Genomic DNA, 15,187 nt, shown 5'->3' on the forward strand with positions numbered 1-15,187 from the left:
GTGTGGAATGTAAGAGGTCTGAATAGTAGTAGACGTCAGGACTTAACGAAGGATTGGATTAACATCCATAAGCCACTTTTTGGAGCGTTTGTGGAAACGCATGTTCAAGAAATAAATGCAGGACGAATAGCAAGAGCGATTCCTGCAGGATGGAAATTTTTTGGAAATTTTGAGTACCACTCTACAGCAAGAGTTGTGCTGGTTTGGGATCCATCAGTCAATTTGGTGGTTTATAAAGTATCGGCGCAGTTGATAACATGCGGTATCTATATTCCATCACATAATATTAATTTCTCGGTTTCTTTTGCTTATGCTTACAACTTACCAGAGGAAAGACAACCGTTATGGGAGGAACTGGATTGGTTGAATGGTAATACTCCGTTATCAAGGCATCCGTGGGCGGTGATAGGTGACTTTAATCAGATCCTGAGACTTTCGCATCACTCCGAGCATCTCTCGCAGAACATTGATACAACAGGAATGGATGACATCAATTTGGCTATGCAGAATGCAGATTTGTTTGAAGCCCAAGCGAAAGGCCTAACCTACACTTGGTGGAATAATCAAGAGGATAGCCCGGCATCAAAGAAGATTGATCATGCTTTCATCAATCAACCTTGGGCTCAGGTTTTTCAAAACTCTTATGCAGATTTTCTAGCGCCTATTCAATCAGATCATGCTGCTTGCCTCTTCCAGATGCCGTCTATTAATCGCGAGATCAGGAAGCCGTTTAAGTTTTTCACCCATGTTGTAGCACACAATGACTATCATGCGTCAGTTAGACAAGTATGGAACCCGCAAGAGATCCAGGGCACATGTCAGTTCAAGCTAGTAAGGTCTCTCAGACTATTAAAACCAGTGCTCAGAGGTTTAAACAGGCAGCACTTCAGCGGGATTACAACAAGAGTTAAAGTTCAAGAAGAAAAGGTCATAAGCTTGCAGCGGAATATTCTCTCTAACCCGGATGCTCAAACAGTGAGGGAAGAACATCAAGCTAGGGAGCACTGGAATTTTCTAAAATCAGCAGAGGAAACATTCTTTCGTCAGAAATCGAGAGCTACTTGGATGAATCTTGGAGACAGGAACACAACTTTCTTCCACAAGTCTGCCTCCCAGAGAGCTGCGAGGAACCACATTCACTATCTCAGAGATATGGATGATAGAAAGCTTGTTAAACCAAAGGATATTAAGGAACATGCCGCAGATTACTTCCAGGGTATAATAGGATGCACAGAGATGCCAATATCTCCTGTCTCAATTGCTGAGATACAGGATTTGCTTTCGTTCAGATGCACAGACACTCAAAGGCAGAAGCTGCAGAAAACGGTCTCAGCCGAAGAAATTAAGTGCGCTGTCTTCGCAATGCCAAGGGATAAGAGCCCTGGACCAGATGGTTTTTCAGTGGAATTCTACAGAGCATCCTGGGACACAGTAGGGACAGATGTTATCGCTGCAGTGCAGGAATTTTTCAGGAATGGTCGACTGTTGAAGGACTTTAACAACACGGCTATTACTCTCATCCCAAAGCAACCTGAAGCATGTAAACTGGGTGACTACAGGCCGATAAGTTGCTGCAATCTGACCTATAAAATCATTTCCAAAATCATCGCAAACAGATTGAAGCCTCTTCTACCGGAATGCATTAGTCCAAACCAAGCAGCGTTTTTAAAGGGATGAAGTCTGGGAGAGAACGTGCTATTGGCGTCAGAGCTAATCAAGGATTATCAAAAAGAAACGTGTAGTAAGAGTTGCATGCTCAAGGTAGACATAAGGAAAGCGTTTGACACGGTGTGTTGGGATTTTGTGCTCAAGGTGCTTGAAGCTCAGAACTTCCCAACTATTTTTTGCACTTGGGTGAAGGAATGCATCTCATCACCAAGATTCTCGATATCAATCAATGGTGAACTAGCGGGTTTCTTTCCCGGGAAAAAAGGACTCCGTCAGGGCGATCCACTCTCTCCATATTTGTTCATTATGGTTATGGAGGTGCTTTCCAAACTGCTTGAACGAGCTGCAGACCAAGGACACATAAGGCTACACCCTCTCTGTGCCTCCCCAGTGGTAACACATCTTTTATTTGCTGATGACTTGCTGGTTTTCTCGGACGGAGCGAGACACTCTCTCAATGGAATTGCTGAAACAATTAAAACATTCAAGAGCTTCAGTGGTTTGGATGTCAACCCGGAAAAGTCAGAAATATTCTTTGGGGGATATTCGGAGGTTCAAGTGGCAGTCCTTAGCGCCTTGCAAGGGATTAAAGTGGGTGTATTCCCTACTCGTTACCTGGGCCTTCCACTGAATCCAGCGAGAATTTCCTTTGCTACTCTGCAACCATTCATCGAGAAAATCACAAATAAGCTGCATGCTTGGACAGTAAAGTTTCTTTCCTTCGCTGGTAAGATCAGGTTGATATCCTCGGTTATTTATGGCATGGTTAATTTCTGGAGTGCAGTGTTCAACCTTCCAAAGCGATTCTATGCCAAGGTGGACTCTTTATGCGCAACTTTTCTTTGGAAAAACAAAGTCACCTCGGCAGTGGGGGCAAGAGTAGCCTGGGTAGACGTCTGCAAGCCTAAAGAGGAAGGGGGACTGGGCATTCGTTTGTTGGAGGACTTTGCAATCGTGTTTCAACTAAAGTTGATTTGGAATCTCTTTACAAATGCAAGTTCTCTATGGGTAGCTTGGATAAGAGGCAATATCTTGCAAAGAAAGAGTTTTTGGAGTCTAAGGGACTCCCCAAGGCTATCCAGGACAATAAAATCAATGATCTCTCTGAAGTCTTATATGGTGGAATTCATGAAGTGCGAAGTAAAAGATGGAAAGTCTGTTTCTTTCTGGTTCGATAATTGGACAGGTCATGGGCCTCTTCTTACTTTCATTGGTGAGAATGGTCCACGGGATCTTCGCATTAGAAAGGAAGCCAAGGTAGCGGAGGCGGTGAGAAATGGTGAATGGTGGATGCCGGGAGCTCACTCAGAGGCACACCAGCAACTCATGATCACACTAACAACAATCACCCCGCCCCACGCTCTTCAGGGCCATGATGTTTATCTATGGCGACGAAGGACAGGTTCACTCTCAGAATCTTTCTCTTCCAAGGAAACTTGGGAGCAACTGCGATCAATCTTCCCTCTGGTACCTTGGAAAAAAAGTGGTCTGGTTTAAAGAAGGAGTTCCCAGATTTGCTTTTATCCTTTGGCTAGTAATGAAAGGAAGACTGCCTACGAGGGACAGGTTGCGAGTGTGGGGACTAAATGTTCCTGCAGCTTGTGTGCTCTGTTCAAACGGTTTGGAAACTCATGACCACCTCTTCTTCAATTGTCCTTACTCCGCAGGGATTTGGCAGACTTTTGCTTCAAAAATTTGGAGTCACCCACCAGCATCAATTGGCTCCATCTCCACTTGGATTATGCAGACTAGAAACCCAAGATTTTCAGGTGAAGGGATGCTTGTCAAACTGCTTCTGCAAACAACATGCTATCTTATCTAGAAAGAACGAAACGCGAGGATTTTCACCAGCATCCACTCTTCCGCCTCGTCAATGCAAGCAGCTTTGGATCGCGCTATCAGGGATAGGCTCATCACGGTGCCAGGATCTCTTCTTGCTTCATACTTTGGTTGTATCTCTTTCCCTTTCTAGTTCTTCTTTGTCTTTTTTTTAATAAGTTGTCTCAAAATTGTAGAGAGAAAATCAGAAAATGGTAATAAATTTAATCTGTTACCAAAAAAAAACGGGACATGAAAACACATGAATAGTCGATTTTTAGACATTGGGCCGGTTATGGGCTGAATTGACACAAAATGGGCCTGATTCCATAGTAGAAATCTTGATCGAGGGGTTATCTCCTCCGAGTTTCCCATCCGTACAGTATAATTGCTGCTTTGGAGTTGCAGAAAGAGTTTGGGTTTTTTTCTTTTTTTTTTTTTAATTCTTCGATTTTGGTTTCCCTGCAATTATAAAGTTTTCGATAGTGCAAAGCATAAGCTTGTCGATTCGGCTGAGTGTTCAAATTCTAAGCTCTTGCGAAGGGTTCTTCTTGAGATTGATCTGGTTTTAATTTGGAACTAGAGAGAGAGAGAGAGAGAGAGAGAGAGAGAGATGGCTCCAACTCAGGATCCCAACAGCGTCGGAGGCGGTGCGAAGCAGGATGAAGCTTCCCTGAAGGTTCCGTCTAAGGATCCCAAGAAGAAGGACGAGAAAAAGGAAGAGGACCTTGTAAGTTTCCTCTTTCTCGGTTTTGATTTGGCGTTCCTTTTTTTCTCTCGACATTGTGTTTAGTATCTGGGTTCATCAGAATAGGAATTTAATTTCAAATCTGTAGGAGGATCTGTACTCAGTTTGTAAATTGAAATCGATCTGGAATTGAGGTAGTAAGTATGTTGTATAGAATTAGGTTTTTAACCTGGGGAAAGTGAATGTTATGTATTCATTCGACTAGCGGGATTAGAAAGCTGTTAAATTGGGATTGGGAGGAGAGTTTTAGTAGATTAGTATATATTTGGTCTCACTTAATGACTTGGGTGTGATTGTAGTCTGATGAGGACTTGGAACTAAAGCAGAACCTTGAGCTCTATGTTGAGAGGGTTCAGGATCCCAACCCGGAGTTGCAGAAGGCTGCTCTTGAAAGCATGAGGTAATTCATTAATCTTTTAAACCGATATTGACTTGCTCAGCTGTGAAGATTGTAGATTATTGCCTTTGAAGATTGTACAACTTATAAAGTCTATGTTTTTCTTTCTTTTATTACTGTACATTTTTGTGTTTTCATTACTCTTTTGTCTTAAGATTACCTCCTTGTTTTTTTTTTTTTGGTTCCGTAGGCAGGAAATCCGGGCTTCAACAAGCTCCATGACTTCAGTTCCCAAGCCACTTAAGTTTCTCCGTCCCCATTATGGAACTCTTAAAGCATTTCATGTAACAATGGCTGATTCTGATCTCAAGGTATGTCATCATAGGTTTCAATTCATACCTCGTCAACTCCTTCTTTGTTCCTGTTTTTGGGTATGGCTTAAAGATTGCTTTTGCTATGTTTGCAGAAGTACTTGTCCGATATCTTGTCTGTCTTGGCCCTTACCATGTCTGCGGAGGGTGAAAGGGTATGCTTCTAGCTTATTTTCTTCATACACGATTTCGCCTTTTAATATAACATGTTTTTTTTAAACCTATTTCCCATCTTTATATGCCTCTGGTTTCCTTTTCATTTCTTTCTGCTCATCTCCTCTCTGTTCTGCCTTAACACAGCTGTTGTGGTTTTTTTTTTGTTTTGTAGACCGCCATTGTGTTCATTTTACTGATTTGTATTTTTGAGGCATATTTTGTACTGATATCCACTTTCTTTTACAATATTATTCCAGGAAAGCTTAGGTTATAGGTTGATTGGAACTGAGGGTGACATTGGATCGTGGGGTCACGAATATGTCAGGAATCTTGCTGGAGAGATTGCCCAAGAGTATACAAAGCGTCAGGTTAGAAATCAAATCTCCATTTTGTCTTTGACTATTCAGTTTCTCGTCCTCGGACTTTTGCCCATATTCTTGGGTTATTAAAAATTTAAAAGTTGTGTTTGGGTTTATCTTGTTAATTGTTGGAGTTTTAAGGAATGAGTATGTGTCTTATTCAATGAGAAAGGTTACTGAGTCATGGTTATACCTGTTCATTATCTCAGAGTGAGGAGGCCCCTATTGACGATTTGATGGAGCTTGTGCAGCAAATTGTTGCTTTTCACATGAAGGTGAATTTTCTAAAGATTGTTATATTTCTTGTTTCTTTGGCCCTTGTCGTGCATATAGGAAGCGATTTTATAATTAATAGGCTTGACACTAGACCTTTGGGGTTTATTTCTCTCTAAATGATTTCATTTTACTCCTTGCAGCATAATGCAGAAACTGAAGCTGTTGACCTTTTAATGGATGTCGAGGATCTTGATCTCTTACTTGAGCATGTAGACAAAACAAATTTCAAGAGGACATGCAACTATCTCACAAGTGCAGCAAAGTACTTTCAACATACTTAATCCTGTTTATTTTATTTTCTCCACTCTTATTTGTGGTTTTAGACCAGTCATTTTGTTATTTTACTGATTTTTTTAGACCAGTCATGTAGAAACAAGTAATGAGCTTTGTCTATATTGCTCACAAAAGTCTCTTTGATGTCTTATATTTGAATTTTTTAGGTACCTTCCTGGACCAGATGACATGTTGGTTCTAGATATTTCCTACATGATTTACATGAAGTTTGAAGAATATCCAAACGCTCTGCAGATTGCACTATTTCTTGATAACACGCAGGTAGGACTTTAATCTTCCTATAGGACGTGGTATCATTTTATTATTTCTGAGTGTGTAGCAGCTGGAAAAATCAATCCTCTATGTCAAGTATTTTGAGTCGTTGTGTCAACTTTTTTTGATGTTTAATGTGCTCCACGATATATTTCTGTATTGCAGTATGTTAAACAAGTATTCACCTCATGTGCTGATCTGCTAAGGAAGAAACAGTTCTGCTACATGATTGCTCGTCATGTAAGACCTTTAACTATCTCTACTTCACTACATTTAACAGTTATATCTCATTCCTTCTTTTCTGTTAGTATGTTTTGGTTTTGGATCTTTACTCCTATATGCTTTAAGAGTTAGTTGTGCTTTTGTTCGATTGTATTTTACTTTCCGGCCGTTGCATAAAGTGAATAGATAGAAAATGAGAACACTTAGTTGTTATCGAGCGTGATCTAGAGGGAATTTAAATCTGTTTCGTGATTAGCCATGAATGTTGGGCTAGTTACTAGTCGTCTCTTTATTTTTAGCCCAACTTTGTATTTTGTATCTGGAAAGACCTCATCCTAGGTTGCACTGAAACGGGTACGGGAACAGGAATCGGGTACGGAAACGGGGACGGAAAACGGTGAAGTAAAAATTTATCCATACGGGTACGGTATGGGTACTCAATAAACATATAAGAAAATATTACCCATACCTTGAATAAGAGGGGATTAGTAAAGCTAATGGGAAAAGGAGAGAGGGGAAAAGAGTCTAGAAAATAGAAAAACATGAAGAAATGAAAATATGCTTATGATAAGAGTGCTTTGAATGAAATGAAATGGATGCAAATATCAAAAAATTCGATGTTATCTTCCCCTAAAGCATCTAAGGCGTCCCCATAGAGTCCCCGTAGAGTTTCTGTCCCCAACATGTTCCCAGTACGGGGACGACTACCAAATAGACGTACCCGTGCATCATAGACCTCATCTTTAGCCACATTGGCCTCCTTCTATTCTCTTCTAAAGCAGACATTGATTAACTGCTGCATCACTGCTTTAAATTGCCGTTCACATAGAGACACAATACCCGACTGACATACTTTCTTATACTTCGTTTGTCTTCGTATTCCTCGTTGCAGGGTATAACCTTTGACCTTGACGATGAGATGGTTGCAGATGATGATGACCGAGAAGCCTTACAGGATATTGTTAACAACACTAAGTTAAGTGAAGGATATCTGACTCTTGCAAGGGATATTGAGGTCATGGAGGCCAAAACACCTGAAGACATCTACAAGGTAAATCAGTCTGAATGGATGTTAGACCTGCTACTCGTTTATCTAGTTACAAATTATGTTTTCCTCAAGTCTTTTAACCTACCCTTTTGAATTTTGTAGGCTCACTTGCTCGACGGCAGGGCCAGCTCTGGTGCAAGCGTGGATTCTGCTAGACAGAATTTGGCTGCTACATTTGTCAATGCATTTGTAAATGCTGGTTTTGGTCAGGTATGGTTGCAGATTGTAATAAAATAGATCTACTGGAAGACATGTCGTCTTAATATATTTTTGTTTATTGCAGGACAAACTAATGACAGTACCTTCAGACTCCACCACCGGATCTTCTGGAAATTGGCTCTTCAAAAATAAAGAACATGGCAAGACTAGTGCAGCTGCTAGTTTGGTATACTTCTTCTTATTTGATGAATTTATTTGCTGTGTTCATATCATGGACGTAGAAATTGTAACCAGATCTTGTTGTTTCCCTTCTGATAGGGTATGATTCAACTTTGGGATGTGGACTCCGGACTTTCCCAACTCGACAAATATTTCCATAGCAATGATAATCCTATCATTGCTGGAGCACTGCTGGGAGTTGGGATTGTTAATTGTGGCATTAAGAACGATTGTGACCCCGTGAGTTGATGTTATGTTTTATTTTGCGGGGACCATATGTGCTAATATTGTCAGCCACCCTTCCATCTCACGCAGCTTTATTTCTCAGGCATTAGCACTTCTTGGAGACTATATAGACAAAGAGGATTCATCTGTCAGAATTGGTGCTATCATGGGTCTTGGAATTTCATATGCAGGCTCCCAAAATGACCAGGTCAAGACATGTTATCTTCTTTCCTATATTATTAGTTGATTGTTTTAGGTGTTCACGAAATATTAATATGTGCACTGTTCTTACAGATTAGAAGCAAATTGTCGCCGATACTGAACGATGCGAAAGCGCCTCTGGATGTGATTGCATTTGCTTCACTTTCTTTGGGAATGATCTATGTCGGTTCTTGTAACGAAGAAGTGGCACAGTCTATTATATTTGCTTTGATGGATCGAAGTGAGGCAGAACTGGGAGATGCCCTCACTCGTTTCTTGCCACTTGGTCTTGGACTTCTATACCTTGGCAAACAGGTTGGCTATGTGTTGTACTTAATCTACCTCTATGTACATAATCATTATTTGCGTTGCTCAACATCAACTTGTTCCAATATTTACCAGGAAAGTGTAGAGGCTACAGCTGAAGTTTCAAAGACGTTCAATGAGAAGATTAGAAAGTATTGTGATATGACACTTCTTGCCTGTGCTTATGCTGGAACTGGGAATGTCCTAAAGGTATCTAATTAACTGTGCTGGTAGTAAGTTGACACAATTCATTGCATTTAGTGTAGTTGTTGACTCCTTATATGTTCAGGTCCAAGACCTTCTTGCTCAGTGTGGGGAGCATCTTGAGAAAGGTGACATCCACCAGGGTCCAGCTGTGCTTGGATTAGCAATGGTTGCTATGTCTGAAGAACTGGGCATTGATATGGAGATCCGTTCTTTGGAGCGGATGTTACAATATGGGGAACAAAACATTCGGCGAGCTGTGCCTTTGGCCCTTGGTCTCATATGTATATCAAATCCGAAGGTGAATACTTTTGTAAATCTAGTCTTACTTCAGCTGCTTACATAATATTAATGCTGGTTCTTTTTATACTCCCACAATTCCAGGTGACTGTAATGGACACCTTGAGCCGGCTTAGTCATGACACAGATTCGGAAGTTGCCATGGTTAGTATCATTTCGCTTCACAGCCTCTCCAGTTAGTTTTTTAATTGAATAGTATTGAGAGGGGACTGATATTTCTTGTAACTCCTACAGGTAGCAATTATATCGTTGGGACTGATTGGTGCTGGAACTAATAACGCAAGGATAGCTGGGATGCTTCGGAACCTCTCCAGCTATTATTACAAGGACGCCAGTCTTCTCTTCTGTGTAATGTGTTCCTCATTTTTGTTTTGTCTACGCACAGTAAAACTGTTATTCTTGTTTGAATCATTGAACTCACTTGGTAACTCATGATGCAGGTGCGTATTGCTCAAGGGCTGGTGCACATGGGAAAGGGTCTCTTAACACTCAGCCCCTTCCACTCTGAACGGTTCTTGCTATCGCCGTAAGTTGATAATTCTCGTTATTGATAGTTGGATTTTTTAAGCTTTGTTTTTGTGTATCCTTACTTTGCTCATGTGAACCTTATTGATGCAGAACCGCACTTGCTGGTATAGTGACACTCTTGCATGCATGCCTTGACATGAAGCCGATCATACTCGGGAAATACCATTATGTGCTGTACTTCCTCGTTTTGGCGATGCAAGTGAGTGAAACTTAGTCCCAGTGTTTTCCCCTCTTGTTATTTAGATCTGTTGAAGTTGTCGATATGATTGATTGTGATCCTAATTTTTGTTTAAAAAATGTAGCCAAGGATGATGTTGACAGTAGACGAAAACCTGAAGCCACTGTCAGTGCCAGTGCGGGTAGGACAAGCAGTTGATGTGGTTGGACAGGCGGGTCGGCCAAAGACCATAACAGGTTTCCAGACACACTCCACACCTGTTCTCTTGGCTGCTGGAGAGAGAGCCGAACTAGCCACTGACAAGTATGTTCTTCCTTCCTCCCTTGTACCTTAATTTTTTTTTTTCGAATTGAAAAGACTTTGGTATCTCTGATTTGTAATTAAAACTCGATAAAAATGGGAAAACAGATACATTCCTCTGTCGCCGATACTAGAAGGGTTCATCATATTAAAGGAGAATCCAGACTACAGAGAGGAGTGAAGAGATGCGTTTTCAAGACCACCACCACCACCACCACCATAGGAAGAAGAAAAAGAAGCTCTGCTGTTTCCTGCTACATTCTGAGTTCTCTCACTAGTTTTATTATGTCTCATCATCATGGGTTCTATGCCTTTTTGGTTTTTCCTATCTCCGTGTAAGCTTTGTTTCATTATATCTTTGTTGGGATCTTTTCTATTGACACGTCGTTAATCAAATTATTACATTAGTCTGTTTGATTTTTATAGTCGCGCAAGTCGATAGAGACATCCATAGATTTTTCTCAAAAAGAACTCAATATTGAACTATTTTCTTTTAACGGTCAGCTTAAATTAAATATTTGTTACAAAAAAAAACTTATATACTACTAGTCTACTAAGGTAATTGTGACGTCTAAAATAAAAGAATCGGAAGCCAATCGCGTTTATATAAAAAAAGGTTCTCGTCCAAGTCCAAAACCAAACAGAACAGGTTTTTATAGGGTTTATCTCGTTTTCTCCGTAATCGTAATCGTAATCGGAATTCTCCATTCTCTTCTTCTTCTACTCATACCCGTAACTTTTTTTTGTTCCATGCCGATGGCCGCATCCGCCGTCGCCTCCGGTGCCAGATCGATGTTTCGAGCTGCTTCGTCTCGGACCGTCACTGGTCGCTTCGCCTCTCAAGCGAAATCAGCCCCGCCCTTGTTTAGAGCCACTGCCAGAAGAAGTCCACTCCTTTCTCCTCTCCGGTTAGTCTCTCTCTCTCTCTCTCTCTCTCTCTCTCTCTCTCTGTTTTACCCAATTTTTTCTATTTGATCCCATTATCCGATCCAAAGTTTTTATATAAATCTTGGAATGAAGAGATTCTATGTCTCTCTAATTGGAATCTTGAAAAGGGTTATTACAATTCAAACCCAAATGAAGCAAATTTTTGTCTACCTGATCTTCGGGTTTTTGTTCTTTTGTAATCTAATCACATTGGTGTTTTCAGATATCATAACACTCACTCAGTGGTGGTTACACAGATGAAAAAATTTGCATCTTTAATTGAGAAAACCAAACCCTCTTCTCTATGACTATCATCATTACTTGATACCTTTCATTTTTTTTTTTGTTTTGCTTGTTGATAGTAATCCTGTGGAACTGAGCTTCTGTGTGGAGTCATTGTTGCCATACCACTCGGCTACAGCTTCAGCTTTAATGACTTCAAAGCTTTCTGTCTCTGCCCAAACCTATGGCTGGCTCTCTGACGGTATTTCTTCCCTCACAAACCCTTTCCTTTTTTTATTCTCTTTGTTTGTTTGTTTGTTTGCAGATATATATGCTCTTCTTTGTTTCTTTCTTTGTTTGATGACTTGTTGTGACAAGTGTTTCTGTTAATAAGATTGCATGGCTAGTAGAGAAACTAGGTTAAGGTTTGCCATTTTACAAGCTTCAATCAGTTTGTTTGCTGCTATGGGCGAAAAAACTGGATCAATTGTTGTTGTCTTTCTGCTTAACATTGAAAAGAGATGGCGACTCAATTGGTCTTAGTTTTTCCAAAATGTTGTAGGCTGACACAAGAGAGTAGATGAAGACAAAGAAGCCAAGATTCTGTGTTTTGAGGCAAATAACATTTCTATAAACAAATATTATGGTTTTTGAGGCAATAATAGGCTTTAGAAAACACATCATTCATTGATGGTTCTTACACATCTTCTTCTTAAAAGCTTAAACATGTACCACCTGACCATTTTTTTAATGGAATGTGTCTTCTTTTCTTGTTGGCTATTATTGCATTTGAGTTGATTTGTAGTAGACAGTTTTAATGAAAGTATAATTACTGATTGGTCTTATACTCCCAGCTTGCAATGATGATGTGTGATGAGTTAGCCAGAAGAACACTGAAGCTACAGTTTATGTACAAAACTCTTACCTTTTTTAAAGCCTTTCTTCCCCAGAAAAAACTTAGGAACGAAAAACCCTCTTGATTTTGCCTACTTGTTTCTGACTTTCTTGGAGATTTTGTGTTTGTTTTCAGCCTTAGAGCTTGCTGTATTGATTAGACTAGTAGTAACTGATGTTTTGGTATAATTTATCAGCTTGCAAAGAGGACTTTTGATGATGTCTACGCGTACCCAATGCGAATGCGCGAGAAGCTTTAAGAGAGAGTTTAGGCAAAGAATAATTAATTGTCGTACTGCTCAAACACTAATGTTCTCTTTGTCTTCAATTTTCATATCAAAGACAAATGTCCTCCATCTTTTATATCTGAATTCTCTATGATCTCTGTTTCATCAACACACAAACTTGCCACTTTTACTAATTTAAAACTTTGAAACATCCATGAGTTCGGATAATCATGGATATCACAGTAAGGAAACGAGGGTGGGGGAGTAGCAGAATTGGCAATAAAATCAGCCCTTAGACTTTAAAGAAGGCTTTAAGTTTCTTCTTCGTGTCCCTTGTCCTTGTGTAACATTCTCGGCGAACGATGAGGATCTCTTTGTCTTCAATTTTTCATATAACAAACATGTATCCTCTATCTCTCTCTATTACATCAACTCGAGATTTAATTTTGCATTTCTGTTAAATGTAATTCGACACAAAGTACAAAACACTAGAGTGTCTTTGATCCTTCAGTTTCTGCAACCACCGCCACTAAAGCTCGCTCTTCTGATGGCTGTATCTGTTCTTCTTCCTGTGGAAGTGTCTCTTCTTCTTCTTCTTCTTCTTCCTGTGGAAGTGTTTCTTCTTCTGGCTTCTCATTCTCAACAGGCTCGACTTCGTCGGGGTTTAGCTCTAGATTCTGTCTCCTATACCGAAATATCACCAGGATGATAAAAACTGCCAAACATGAAAGACTTATAGGTTATATTTTGATATCAGCCAAAGCAAATACTCTGCCAACCATCATTGGTTAGGTAAATTACCTGCAAAAATTCGGGTTCTTATGCTTGTCAAGTTCCAAAACGCTGTCACGGCAGAGGCGGCCAAGATCTTCTTGTGAGAGCAGACTCCCCATGCTTCACCTATTCTTGTTTTCACTCTTTCAACTGCACAGATGAAACTCAAACCAAGTCAAGATTTAAAATCACTGGACCAGTTAAAGACCTGTACAAACACTTGACTGTTGAGTCTAACCCAATTGACAATATGTGCAATTCGAATTTTCACCTTTTTGGCTAATCTGATGGGTGTAACATGAATACAGCTTTGGGATGGTGAAGCTGAGGAAGAAACCTGTTTCAGTAACATACACACACATCAGCTCAGTTCCTATCCTGCTTAACATTGTTACAGATTGTGTTCCAAATGTTATACCAAATGCGGAGAGCCTCCACAGTGTTATGAGATGGCCGTACTCAGCTCCAAGTAGCAGAAATGGTGTCACCTGTGACAAAAGAGAAACAGCGGATGAAAGGGCAAGTAAACCACCAAAACTAATTTGATAGAGAGAGAGGCAGGGAGAAGTAAAAATGTCGATTGTTTTTTTACTTTGAGTGTCATTGATGGTTCTCCTCAAAAAACCTCACTAGCCTTCGAGATAAAAAAGTTGGCTGCGGGAAGCACTCGTGTAGATAAGCGCAAGACATCATCTTCACTCACATGGAACGCTCTCTTAGTGTCATCAACTTTCCTAAAGATAACAAACATTGATGGATCAAACTAACTAGTATGATTAGCTTCTGGAGAAGGGCAAACCAAACTGCAAAGAGAAGACAGAAGTAGTGTACCTCTGACAAAGAGTGTTTGACAAGAAGGACCAGCAGAGTAACACAAGTCCTAGGTTGGAAGCCACCGAGAAAACGCTTCAAAACAGAGAAAAAGGTCATGACTTGACTTGAGACTAGAGAAAACACAAATCTGACTGAGCCTAGAGGGGGTAGGGTAATACAATCACAATCACAATCACAATCATTAGTGTACCTAAAGTTGACTCCTTTGGCAAAGCAAGAAGATAGGAAAGACAGACACCCAAAACCGAACCAGAGGGTCGATTTGGCAGCATCTCTCCACATAACCAAATCACTGATAGTCTCTCCGATCCGATTCAAATCACTCTGACAAGCATCTTCAACATTATCCAAATCAGAACCTCAGAGTCAGAGATAAGCATATACCATAATAAAGAAAAAGAAACCTAAAGAGTATAAGAAGAGCAGTACTTGACGAACAAGGAGGAGCTAACAAGCTTCGCTTATCCTTCTTAGGGCGACCATTGGTCTTCCGTTTTCTAGGCTTTACGATACTTTCATCATCATCGACCATCTCTTCAACAGCCTCCGACCTTCGCCTCGATCTCCGGGGATACCTGGGAGAAACTAAAAGACCCTTTTGCCCTCCTTTCCCCTTGCCCCGTTTGCGAACCACCACCGCAGCAGCAGCAGCAGGATTCGCCGCATCCTCAGACGCCATTTCGAGTCGATCGGCTAAACGGATCGGAGAAGAGACTGGAGATGGAAGAAGAACCAAATCAAGAGAGAGATTATTTGCTTCTTCGTCTTCGACACGAGCGTTCGATCGGTGATAAGGAGGAGGAGGCGTACAAGAAGACTCCATTCTATATTCTGAGAAATTGAATTGAGAGGATCCTCCAAGAATCACTATAAAGGTAGGTAAGGGTCTCTTGTTCCAAAGATAGCCGTTGTAGGATTTTTTTTTTGTTTTTTTTTTTTTAAGGTTCCATTTGTATCTTGACACGGCGCTCCACCTGTATATAAAAAATAGTCCAAAGAAGCTCTGTAAAACATATTATATATATGATTCATATATAATTATATATCATGCCTTTTTTATTTATTCATTTTTAATTAGAAAAAATTAAAACATATATTAATTTTTCATTACTTATATAAGATATTGATAGTAACATAAAA

At 40.2% G+C, this 15,187-nt stretch overlaps 2 protein-coding genes and 1 pseudogene across 5 annotated transcripts; 2 read left to right on the forward strand and 1 right to left on the reverse strand.

Moving 5' to 3' along the window:
* Nucleotides 1–3,772: 3,772 nt before the first annotated feature.
* Nucleotides 3,773–10,590, forward strand: LOC104701500 (26S proteasome non-ATPase regulatory subunit 2 homolog A). Its single transcript, XM_010417195.3, has 23 exons — nt 3,773–4,216; nt 4,534–4,634; nt 4,822–4,942; nt 5,038–5,097; nt 5,356–5,466; nt 5,667–5,732; nt 5,874–5,995; nt 6,174–6,288; nt 6,445–6,519; nt 7,394–7,552; nt 7,652–7,759; nt 7,833–7,934; nt 8,027–8,167; nt 8,256–8,360; nt 8,447–8,668; nt 8,756–8,869; nt 8,949–9,164; nt 9,248–9,307; nt 9,398–9,511; nt 9,604–9,689; nt 9,782–9,890; nt 9,994–10,172; nt 10,278–10,590. Exons 1-23 carry the CDS (start codon nt 4,100–4,102, stop codon nt 10,348–10,350), a joined length of 2,676 nt encoding a protein of 891 aa, XP_010415497.2. The 5' UTR covers nt 3,773–4,099; the 3' UTR covers nt 10,351–10,590.
* Nucleotides 10,591–10,740: 150 nt separating this feature from the next.
* Nucleotides 10,741–12,608, forward strand: LOC104701470 (protein NUCLEAR FUSION DEFECTIVE 6, mitochondrial-like). Of its 3 annotated transcripts, XM_010417167.3 has the most exons (4): nt 10,742–11,077; nt 11,459–11,580; nt 12,173–12,228; nt 12,410–12,608. In XM_010417167.3, exons 1-3 carry the CDS (start codon nt 10,920–10,922, stop codon nt 12,190–12,192), a joined length of 300 nt encoding a protein of 99 aa, XP_010415469.1. In that variant the 5' UTR covers nt 10,742–10,919; the 3' UTR covers nt 12,193–12,228; nt 12,410–12,608. The 3 variants fall into 3 exon arrangements, with proteins under 3 accessions (XP_010415463.1, XP_010415469.1, XP_010415476.1); XM_010417161.3 differs by lacking the exon at nt 12,173–12,228 and having other exon boundaries at nt 10,741–11,077; XM_010417174.3 differs by lacking the exons at nt 12,173–12,228; nt 12,410–12,608 and adding an exon at nt 11,881–12,165 and having other exon boundaries at nt 10,745–11,077.
* Nucleotides 12,609–12,812: 204 nt separating this feature from the next.
* LOC104701491 (reticulon-like protein B17) lies at nt 12,813–15,029 on the reverse strand (annotated as a pseudogene). Its single transcript, XR_015564408.1, has 8 exons — nt 14,477–15,029; nt 14,238–14,382; nt 14,045–14,119; nt 13,806–13,947; nt 13,632–13,701; nt 13,485–13,550; nt 13,241–13,363; nt 12,813–13,154 (listed from the first exon to the last, which is right to left on the reverse strand). The product of XR_015564408.1 is annotated as a reticulon-like protein B17 (transcript).
* Between the last annotated feature and the right edge of the window lie 158 nt (nt 15,030–15,187).

The sequence above is a fragment of the Camelina sativa genome, chromosome 1 (assembly GCF_030686135.1).
Source record: "Camelina sativa cultivar CO46 ecotype springtype chromosome 1, ASM3068613v1".
NCBI classification, from domain to species: Eukaryota; Viridiplantae; Streptophyta; class Magnoliopsida; order Brassicales; family Brassicaceae; genus Camelina; species Camelina sativa.